At 51.8% G+C, this 11668-nt stretch overlaps 1 protein-coding gene across 2 annotated transcripts in view; it reads right to left on the bottom strand.

Annotated features, from left to right (window-relative positions):
• Nucleotides 1-11028, bottom strand: part of IRS1 (insulin receptor substrate 1) — a 56034-nt gene extending 45006 nt beyond the window's left edge. Inside the window, exon 1 of one of the 2 annotated variants that reach the window (XM_072867366.1) lies at nt 6811-11027. In XM_072867366.1, the coding sequence (XP_072723467.1) occupies nt 6834-10451 (3618 nt within the window). In that variant the 5' untranslated portion in view covers nt 10452-11027 and the 3' untranslated portion in view covers nt 6811-6833. Of the gene's footprint in view, nt 1-6810 lie in introns of both variants that reach the window. The other variant, XM_072867367.1, reaches the window with a different exon arrangement.
• Nucleotides 11029-11668: the final 640 nt, after the last annotated feature.

The raw sequence follows: 11668 nt of genomic DNA on the forward strand, positions 1-11668 counted from the left end.
TTCACTCTAACATATTAGATTACGTACAGATGACCAAAAGCCAGCTTTTAGCATTCTGACAAATTGGGAATTCAGATGTGTTTAATATTAATATATTTGTGTTGCAGCTCTTACCACAAAATGAAAACCACAAGATCTCCTGTAACAAGCCACAATAATTTTGCCATTCGACATTTTCTTTTACAAGATATTCTTTAAACTAAACAATTTTACGGGAATCTATACTTACTAATCCGAAGTCAAATTATGAAATTAATGAACCTCATTTTAAATCGAATTTATAACTGTCCAAGTAGTAGAGTGTAAAGAACAAAACACTGCAGTTAAAAAAAACAGTGTGAATATAGTTCTCCTTTCATTATATGTATTTTATAAAAACAAGGTATTTATAAAAAACAAGGTTGTGACAGGGATGCTAGAAGACAAAGAATTCAGGAAAGAAGAGCTGGAGGCAAATTCTGTTTACCTTACCATGCACATCATCCTGTAAGGTCAGCAGAATATCCAAATAATATTTAAAAAAAAAAACAAAAAAAACAGTCTAATCACAAGTAAGGAACACATGCACTTTCTAAACAGACTGTCTATCCCCATAATAAAGATCAAAAGAAAAACATAGAAGTAAAAACACGTTCAGAAGACTGCAGTACCATGCAAAATGAGCGCCTCTAGAATAAACTCCCTGCATATATCCAGACTCTCCACATTTCTCTATACTCATCCTCAAACTTTCACGTACCACCATGCCAGTTCCCTTCAGATCATGAACACCTTGCAATTCTCTCCACCCACGTGATCATACCACAGTTTCTCTGTGTCCCCTAAGTAATTTCTATGTCTCATTTCCATCTCCGTCCCATCCTAGTTTCTACAACTATGCCCCAGCCTGTACCTCTAATTCCCCATTATCTTATGTCAGCATCCCATAGTCTCTCTTCTAGCCACAGCATGGGTCCCGTGAACAGCATTTCCCCCCTTTCCCTCCTATCTCTTAAGACTACTATATTTTATAACTCTGTCAATCAAATGCAATAATTAGTTTTCAATGAAACTTGACACAGAGGTTAAATCCAGTATCAAATTAGTTTTGGAAAAGAATATCTATTTCTCTTCCATATCACTGGACACCAAAATACTTTTTTTTTAAAGTTTAAGTTCACTAGTGACTTTATTTGCACAATAATCAGTACTGAAGAGATCCACTTTCAGAGCTTCAATAAACTGGAAAAAAATACCCCACTTTCTTCACAAACAAGCTATTATACAGTTAGTGCAACTTGTTCAAAAGAATATTCAAGTACATTTTACTTTCAGTACTTGCATTCACGTATGTATAAAGTCATGAAAACTGTATAGTCCTAATGAATATGAAAATTTCAGCTATTATAAAGCACTCCTGAAACAATGCAACATACTGAAAATATTGGTCAAATAACATTCCTACTCCACAGCTGCTTACTGCATTTTATTTAAGAGTTGTAATTCTCTATTTACGAGTGTTATCTAAGGAAACATATGATCTCTCCACAGTTGCTAGTTAAAAATGAGCATCATCCTTGCCCTGCAATGTCCTGTTTCATTTTCAAATTTAAACCACATTCAGAAACCAGTTTAAACATTGACTAAATATGAAACCTATGTGCTAAAAAAGTCCAGATAGTACTTCATAATTGACTGATTGGTTTATAAATCATACAGTTCCAATTTTTAAGCCAGAAAAACAAAAAAGAAAAGTCCCAAGAAACTTGTCATTAAAATCAAGGTGGGGAAATAATCAATACTACAATTTAATGTAGCTAGATTAAAGGAACTGATCTACTGTCTAGATTACAAAAAAACACCCAACAAACCCTCAAAAAACCCCAAAACATTAATTATAAGCTTGTGGTCTTGTTAAACAGGAGAACTGCAAATACGCAAGTACGTGGAGACACAGGCTCAATTTTGCCAAATAATTAGGTATGGGGAAAAACTGGTGTGTGCATACAGTAAGAAAAGCACTGTTTTGTCTACAGTAATACCATAAAGCATGGAAAACTTTCATAACCTACTGGTATTTACCTTGGTGCTGACCCAAAACTACAAAAACTTCCGTTCTTTCAGTTCTGGAAACAACTTCCCCCCAAAAATTATTTTAATTGTACACGTCTTGTTTTGGCATTTGCTGTATTTCAGTCATTCCACTGTAAGTTTTTAACTTGAGGAACAAAACCAACTATTGAAAACTATGAAAGAAATAAAATAAAAAAGAAAGCAATGTCCCAACAAAAAAAAATCCAGGTATATTATACAACAATTACATGAGTAATTTTCTGTTTACCATCGTGTATTTTCATGAGACCCAAACAAATGTTTAGCTCTTTCCCTTAGTAGTGCTTTGCTTTAACTGGAACCAGACAAAAGGCACAACAACCATATAGATGCCATTGTACTGTATTCTCATTATACTGTATTCCATTTTCTTACATCACCAACAAAACCCAAACCACCCATGCACTGGGTAAAATAGGCATCATTAAAGCTGCAGTGAGCCAAGTTACCACTTGCCCATACTACACATATTCTGTTTGGTGTTATTAGCACTCACTTTCACGAGTTCTCAGACTCATCAGCAAAATGGAAATGAGGGGAGTAATGGCTTTGCTTTGAAGCTCCAGAGATCAAAGCCACATACCTGGATTCATGCTACTATCCTACTACAACCTTTCCTGTTTCTCCAGAGCCAACGTCTAATGGTTTCCTTTTTGGAATAATTTTTGACTATACACTCAGAACACAAGCTATCAGCAGTTCATCTTCAAAACTCCTGCTCATTCTAGAAGCCTTCTCTTCTCACAGCAGTCCCAAAAGCAGGATCCACAGCTTATCCACAACATCTGCTCATCTGTGCATGCAAAACTCTAAGCAGGAGGAAAACCCTTACAGCAACACTGCTCTCCCCTCTCCCTAGCTCTCGCCTCACTTTCTCCATGTCATAGGCTGGTGTTTCCCAGCATGATATGGCTGCTGCAGCAATGTGGCCTTCCAGCTACAGTATAACAGTCCACTTATCAGAGGATCCAAGAGGACCAAAGAGTCACGGGCTAGGCTAGGCACACACACCAGTACCCAGTGCTCTGAAGTAGAAGCGTTTGTGCAGGGGGGCATGCATGACTGCATTGAAACTGCTGCACTTTTAACAGGATGAGAGAAGAGAGCAAGAAAGGCTAGGGCAGGGCCAGCTGTCAGGAAACAGCAAAGAATATATGACAGAGAAGGCAATGGGATTGGAGAGTGCAAAGGAATGCTGTGGGTGCGAAAGAAATGTTTTTTAATTAAATTTGGAAAACAATGTGATTATTTCAGCCAGTATCTTTAATGTTAGGAGAAATAAGTACATTTGAAAGAGGTTAAAAATACTTCAGAATGTAACGCCTGAGCAACTTGGAGGCGGCTCAGGAGGAGGACAGGGGAGCAGGGAAGAGGAGGAGAGTCAGCTAGCTTGCAGCAAAACAGCAACAATCATTTTACCCATTAGGAGATTAATGGCCAACATTTGGGGTCCTCGTCTTGTAGTCTGGAACAACAGAAAATTCCAGAATGGATAAAACAAGAGTTATCCAGATAGTTTTGGCCTTGGGGTGGGGTGGAAGGCTGCTCTACGGAGAGGAGGAGGGGGAAAAAAAAAAAAAAAAAAAAAAGCACATGCAGTCCCTTTGCCACTTCTGAGATTAAAAGTGTAAACAATAACCCACGAAAGATGGAGAGCAAAGAAAGGGTAGTTAATGCAGCCTTCCCCATCCCTTGTTCTGATACTTGCAGCTTCATCTCTCCCTTCCCAGGTCCAGATGTTCTCTCCTCTCTGCCGTACCTGCAAACATACCAAGTAGCTTTTCCTTCCTCTTACACGTTGCTCAGACACCAACAGGAGAAACAACAGCCACAGCCTCCCCGCTCCCAGCCAGAGCCTGAACAGCCTCACCTGCCAGGAGGAACATGGGGGGAAGCTGGCCAAGGCAGCACAGCCCGCTCGGCTGCTTGTTGGAAGGGGCATGCAAAGCTTCAGGGAACTGGAGCACCCTCACTGCACATGGAGTTTTCAGGAAAATGGTTTAGCTGAAGGTACTCAACAACTTTTTCAGGCATGTGCGAACAGACTGCTTGCAGGCCTGTAAATCACTCACCTCCAGGCAGATTTTCTCAAGAATGGCACAAGGTATGACCTACATGGGCCGATTCCCCTGCTATACCTAAGTTCCAGCTCCAAAGCAAGAAAGGTACGAGGACTTGTCAAAAAACAGCTGTAAAAATCGTTTAACACAGATAAAATGTTGTTGGGGTTTTTTTCCTTAACACACTCAACAACAGATAAGCTAGTCGGGCTGAATTTTGTGAGGAAAATTTCAGCCGATGGCAAGATATCTAGCTTGGGAAATCGTCCAAAGGGTTAATGTCCGAGAAAGCTACAAGCAACTAACACGGCTTTATAGTGGGATGGGAAAGGGAACAGCCATGGCTACAAACTCCCCATATAATTATAGCCTGAGTCTTCCCTTGCCTCCCAGAAGAAGCTGTGCTTGCTCAGTCCAATCCTAATTTTGGGAAATAAGAACCAACTTCAAACAGCAATTACTCTACTAGACACTACCTTTCACAATGCTGCTCTGAAAAACATCTGCATAATATTTTTCAGCATGTTCTTATATCAGGTCTTCCACGTTCTGATCCTCCACTGAACAGCATAATCACAGCAGGTACCTACCTACCACCATGATGGAGAAGATTGCCACAGCTTTTATGTTGAAGATGACACAGCAGATCAATTAAGTAAGTTGTCTACAGCAAAAGTAAACAGCGCATTTTGAAAAAACTTGTGTAAGTAAACAGTTACAACATTGCTCCCCCCCAAACCTGCATGCTCATACTCTCACTCACGTTTATTATTTATCCACACGCTGACAGAGGATTTTCTCTCACACTTGCTCCCCCAATCTTAGCACATAACGGGGGAAAAAAAAGTGATGCTCCTAGCAATGTGACTTATAGCACAACATGCTGCATCCTCTGGCAAAAATCCCCTCCTGAAGAGTTCATAACACCAACACTGCCTTAGGCAGATACAGATTCCCAGGGTAACGAGAGGCATCTCGAAGACAGTCTAGACGGGCTCTTGCAAGCACATCCCAGAACAGAGAAAGGGTGTGGCAGTATAAGTCTGGTCACAGACAATGCATTGTGACAGCCAGCACGCTCCTGTCGGATATCCACAAAAACAATCATTTCCTACCAGTTACCGTTTGAATCAGACCAGCAATATCTGCACTGATCTTAAACCTTACCTTGAACTTTGAAATTAACCTGGTATTCATAGGTCACCTAAGACTAACACCTAATATTGCATTGCTCTAACAGGCAACAGCAGCAAGTGCTAAGTAGCAAATGTGAAAAGATTGTTTTGGTTTTGTTCAGGTTATAAGGATGGAAAACATACAAAAATGGTGAACATATGATCCCAGGCATCATACCAAGACCAGCCCTCAGCCTTCCCTTGAGCTGAGCAAACAAGCAATGCAAACAGTAAGTTTATTACACTTATGATGTAAACAGTGGTATGAGATTAATCCCCTAATGTCATTGCACATATTCATAACAACTACTTAAACTGCTGTGATTGCTGCTGCTCAAGTATGTAGAAAACTGCTAAAATTGAGTGTCGCAACAATATTCACTGGGTAGCTATCTACTAGTGCTTGTCTGCACCAAAATGGTCTTCACCTTTCATCAAACAGGCGCACTGTACTTTGTGAGCTCTAAACAAGATATATTTGTTATGTGCTGCATGAAGTTCCCATGTAGCAGAAACATCACATTGCTTGCAACAGCACTCCTACTCCTCTTACACACCTGTAATCAACGTGCAACAGCCTGGCAGAAGTTTTTCCCAAACTAAAAATGAAAAGTTTCAAGGAAATATAGAACACATCGGTCAATGCCAAAGACACAGTTCATACGGCCCGTTTCTTATGCAGTTTGTAACACTGTTGTGAGCATGGGACAGCCACGCTTAGTATCAGTTGAAACACAAGTGACAGATATAATGCTATGAAGCGTTTTTCAAGTTCAAAGCACCTTCCAAACAAAACTGAATTAACACTCATCACAGCCCTGTGAGGTACATGCCGTTAGCTGTGTTTTGCACATGGGAAAGCATCCACGCGCATGGCATGGTTGACTGCTTTACCCTTGGCCGTAAGACTGATTACTGACCAAACTAGGATTACAATGGGAGTTTCCTGTTTCCAGCCCTATGCTATAGTTAATTCACTTTTTTCCCCCTATACGCACTTTTGAAGCACACCTAATTCTGAAAAGTAAAGAAATGCAGCAACACGGTAAGCACAGCATCGTATCCCCGCCTCAACAGGAGCATCCAGCGTGCTTTGGAAGCACTCCCCCGGCCCGTGCAGGTGAGAGCCAGCGGCTGGGACACCCGCAGGGATGCTGTGCTCCCGGGTGCTTTTGCCACTAAAACAGGCTGCAGATATTACAGCCAAAACGCACAAGGAAACTAACCCAACGTGTCACAGCCACCGCTGCTCGGGCTGCGGCATGTCCCAAAGCCTTCCCGGGGAAGGATGCCGCACGCCGCCAGCCCGCCCTGCCGTACCACGCTCTGCGAGCTGGCAGTCCCCACGGGAAGAAATCACAACGAGCAGCCTCGGGCCGCCGCCCCTCGGCCCCTGCCTCGGCCCTCTCCCCTCACAGAGACGCCCCGGCCGTTCAACTCCCTGAGCGGAGCCGCGGGTTCTCCCCGCCCCGCCCCCGGCTCACCTTCCCCGGCGGGCGCCCGGCTCCTACATCTCCTCCCGCTTCTGGAAGCTGATGCTGGCGTACGCGCTCAAGTCGTCGCTGCAGTGGCCGCTCCCGCGAGGCTGGCCCGGGGGCTTCGGCGGCGGCGGCTGCTTCCCCCCGGGCAGAGCGGCGCCCTCGGCGGGGGGGTGGAGGTGGTGGTGGCGGCGGTGACTGAAGTCCTTCACCAAGTCCAGGTCGATGTAGTTGAGCCCGTTCTCCAGGGCGGGCGCGGCCCCCGGCTCCCGGCGGGCGGCGGGGGCGCCGGCCGCCTCCCCCGCGGCGGGCCGCAGCCAGACGTTCTCGAAGGAGGCCGAGCTGTGGCGCTTGACCTCCTCGGCGCCCCCCGCGCCGCCGCAGGGGAAAGGCGCCCCGAGCCCGCCGCCACCCGCCGCTCCGCGGGCGGCACTCGGCGTGGAGGAGAAGGTCTCGGAGCTGTGCCGCCGCCGGCCGCCCTGCGGGTCGGCGCGGATCACCTTGGCGCTCTGGTTGCGGCCGGGGCTAAGGCTGACGCGGGTGAAGGCGCTGCCCGCGCCGGGGCCCCCGAGCAGGGAGGAGGAGCGCGGCGGCGCCGCCGACAGCTCGGCCGGCGGCCGCGGCAGCTCCGGGGAAGCCGTCGTCGTCGCTGCCGGCGGGGGCTTCTCGGCGGCGGAGCGGCCCGCCCGCACGTCGGCGTAGCTGAGCAGGAGGGCGGGCGAGCAGGGGGAAGGGCTGTCGGCGCAGTCCGAGCAGGAGCCCCCGGCGGCGGCGGCGCCCCCCAGCTGCATCGTCACGTAGTCCCGGCCGCCGGGGGCCGCGCCTCGGCCGGGCCGGGCCGCGGGGGCCGCCCGCGCGGCGGCGAAGCCGGCGGGGCAGGGGGCCCGCGGCGGTCCCAGCTCCATGTTCATGTACTCCTCGGCGCCCGCGTTGCCCGGCGGCGGCGGCAAGCCCAGCCCCACGGCTGCCGAGGGGAAGGCCGGCTTCTCGCCGGCGATGAACTCTATGTTGACGTACTCGCCGGGGCTCTTGGGCTCCGGGGGCAGGAGGAGCGGCGCCTGCTCCCGGGCCCGCGGCAGGGTGCTGGCCTTGGGGCCGCCCAGCGACAGGCGCGTGGGTCGTGCCAGGCGGCCCTTGGTCTGCACGGCCGTGTCTACCTTGCGTGGAGGCCGCGCTTGTGGCAGGGGGCCGCCCTCGGTGCCACCGCCACCACCACCGCCCAGGCTGTCGCTGCTGGTGGAGGAGGAGGAGTCCTCGGCGGTGTAGAGGAGGCGGCCGGAGCCGAGAGCGATGCGGGGCTGGGGGCTGCCCTCCTCGCCTGCCATTGCCGGCCCGCTGCCGCCCCGGCGGTGCACGTGCTTGAAGGAGCGTGGCAGCGAGAAGTAGGAGTAGATGGGTTTGTGGTGGGCTGCGGTGGCGGCCTCCTCAACGCCCGGCTGCCCCACGCCCCCAAAGTAGCAGTCAGGCGGGGTGCTGGTGGTGGAGCCACTGGCTGGGGACATGTTGATGTAGTCGCTGCCACCGCAGGGGAGCTTCCCTTCATTGCTCTCCACTGAGAGTTTCGGGTGGTGGCCAGCGCCATTTGTCCAGATCTTGCCGTAGCCCGCAGAGCCGCTGTCGGGGGAGTAGCTGCCGCTGGGGGACATCATCATGTAGCCATTGGAGTCCACTGTGGCTGGAGGGTGGCGGCCCCCCCTGCCAGGGTTGATGATCTGCTGTGGGGCCGACACACTCTTAGGACTCATGGGCATGTAGTCACCACCCTTGGGGGGCCCCCCGCCGCTGGGCACAGGGGCTACACCAGGTGACATAGGCATGTAGCCATCGTCTGTGTGCGGGGCGGAGTTGGTCCGATGATGGCCGCTGTCCAGGTGGTGCATCTCCAGACACTCCTCTGGGTAGGAGTGAGTGGGCACAAAGGCTGAGTGCCGGTAGGAGGGCAGCCGGCTGCCGCCACAGGGGTAAGAAGGCAGCATCTCTGTGTACTCCTCAATGGAGGCCACCGAAGACTGTGAGGGTGTCTTCTGGTGGGAGATGGTTGGTGAAGTGCCTGCAGAGTGAGTCCGCTTCCTGAATGACTTCTCCAAGTCGGCAACCTCCTCACTACCACCTCGAGGACAGCACGGCGTAGTAGGGTAGCGGGGCTGCTGCTGCGGGTGGCAGGTGCGTGGGATGAAGTGGCCATTGGGGGCTGCCAGGCTGCAGCAAGAGGAAGTGGCCTTCCCCCCCATGCAGATGTAGTTGAGCTCTTCATCACCCCGAGCCGGTGGGGTGTGTCCCAATGAATCTGGAGTCACACTGCGAAAAGAGCTGCGAAAGTCACATGGGCTGGAACCATACTCATCAGAAGAAATAAATCCGCCATCGCTAGGGGAGCCGGAAACCGAAGCGCTAGACCTTCGTGGGAACAGGCAGTCCGAGGTGGAGCCGTGGCCACTAGTGCTGCTGGATGACAGGCTGACTGGACTGGTGGCTGAAGGAGAGCAGCGCGAGGAAGGCATTGGGATGGAGCGGCTATGGTTGAGTGGAGGATGGAGCCTGGAGCTGCCACGGTGTCTATGTGAATGGGTCCGGTTGGCACTGGGACTAACTGGGCTACCATCCACGGAGGCAGGCCTCGACATCGTGCCTTCCCCATCACTCGACGCTCGAACCCGGAAAGAGCTGGGTTTGCCACCCGTACCTCCACCCCCACCACCGGCAGGAGAGGTGGCCGTGACGCTCTCAGTTCTGGACCGGCGACTGAGCCCCACTTGGCTGGGTGGAGGGTTGTTGACATGGTGCCTGCTGCGAAGGGGCACAGAGATGGGGTTGGAACAGTTTGAGGAGGACTGGCTCTTGCTGCGGGGCCGGAATTCCTCGCTCATGGCTCGCATGGCCTCCAGGATGGTTTCATGCATGTTCTGTGCCACCACGGAGTCATCCACTTGCATCCAGAACTCACCGGGCCCAGTGACAGCCGAGCGCCCCACCTCAATGAAGAAGAAGTTCTCGGAGTGACCACAGCGGCGGATATTGAGCAGCTGCAGCACCACAGCAGCCGCATCTGAATTCAGCTTCACAAAGCTGATGGTCTTGTTAGTCAGGCACAGGCGGTAGATGCCAATCAGGTTCTTTGTCTGGCCTAGGCCCTTAGGCTTCAGAATTACTTGCCAAACTTCCTTAAAAGCTGGGCCAGGGGCTACCTCACCATAGCTGTCCTCACCTGCTTCCCCCAGTCCCGCGTTGCTGCCTCCAAAGGTGACATCGCTGTGGTGGTGGTGATGATGGTGATGGAGGTGGTGGTGGCCCTTGGCCCTGTTGTGCAACTGCAGCAGCGCTTGGTACCAGCTCTCCTGTTCAGGCTCGCTGTCAGCTGCAATGGCAAAGTGCTCGTCCTTGGTGTAGAGGGCCACCAGGTGCTTGTTCTTGGAGTCAGCCCGTTTGTTGATGTTGAAGCAGCTTTCCAGTGGGATGGAGCGCTTGGGGGCCCCTGACTTGTGTCTCCATTTCTTCTCATTCTCGTAATACTCCAGCCGGGCGGGTCCAGACTCGCTGGCTGCCCTCAGCACGAAAAAGCGTTTATGCATGCTCTTGGGTTTGCGCAAGTAACCCACCTTTCTGACATCTGAGAAGAAGCCCTCGTTATTATCTGTGGGGCTAGCCATGATGAGAGGTGGTGGAGCTGTTACTGCAGCTAGCAGTCCGCAAGACCCCAAAACAGCCAAGCCAGCCGAAAAAGACAACCACCTAAAATAAAATTCATGCAACAACAATTTAAAAAAAAAAGAAAAAGAAAAAAGAAGCAAAATAGCTCAGGATCCTCTTTTGAGAATGGGACGGGGGAGGGACAGAAGCAGGGTGAGAGCAGCTGTTCAGGGGCAGAGGCAGCTTCCAGCACCAAATCAGAGTTTGCGTTGCTGTTTATGCCCAAATCGCCCTTAGATGGGTAAGCGCGTCCTTAAAAAGTCCAGTCCCGATCAGTCCAGACGAAAGTCTCGTCCCAAGAGCAGCCGCCGAGAAAGAGAAACGCATCTTCCCTTGCAGGGGTCGGGCTCCGCTGGGGCCGGGAGCGGGGCGGGGGTCCCCTTCCTCCGCTCCCTGCACCCCTTCCCCGTCTCAAGTTTGCCTCTGCGAGTAGCGATTTCTGTTGCAGATTAAATATCCTCTTGGGGGCGGAGATTGTTTTGCAAAGTCCGGGGTTTGCACCCAAAAATACACGCCGCTTTCCCCCCCTCTCCCCCCTCCCCCAAAAAAAGAGAAAACCAAAAAAAAGCCGCCCACAGCACAACCCCCCCTTCCCCAAATATCAGCGCTGAGGTTGCTGCTGCTTCTCCCGCTCGTGCGTGCGGAGGAGGCTGGCGACCCCATTCAGTCCCATCTCGTTAGGCAGAGAAAGTGCCATTTCCACACGCGGCGCAGCCCGGCAGCGGCGGGAGGGGAGGCAGCCCGAGTGCCGAAGGAACATCCTCTCTTCCTCCTCCTCTTCATTCCAGGCGGCAGCGCCTCAGCGGCCGGCGGCGCGGCCCCCTCCCGTGCCCCAGGCCGGCGGGGGAGCGGGCACCGCCGCGGCGATACCCTCTCCGCCGGCTTCTTCACGGAGTTTCCCGGCGCCCCGCACCAAAACAGGCGGCGGGGGCCGCGCTCGCCAGTCCAGCCCCCTCCGCCCGCCGCCGCCGCGGCTCAGGCTCACTCCAAGGAGAACAACACGTGACGGCGCCAGTGCGTGGACCATCCCCGGAGCCGCCGCCGCCGCCAGGCTCCCGGCCAGCCCAGCGCCGCGGTCCCGCGGCCCGCCCCGGCGCTCCCTGCCCTCCCTCCCTGCCCTCATTCAGCGCGGCCGCGGGGGCCGCCACCGCCGGGCCCGGCCCCGCGCCGCACCGCC

Source organism: Ciconia boyciana, chromosome 7 (genome assembly GCF_034638445.1).
Source record: "Ciconia boyciana chromosome 7, ASM3463844v1, whole genome shotgun sequence".
In the NCBI taxonomy this organism is placed as follows: Eukaryota; Metazoa; Chordata; class Aves; order Ciconiiformes; family Ciconiidae; genus Ciconia; species Ciconia boyciana.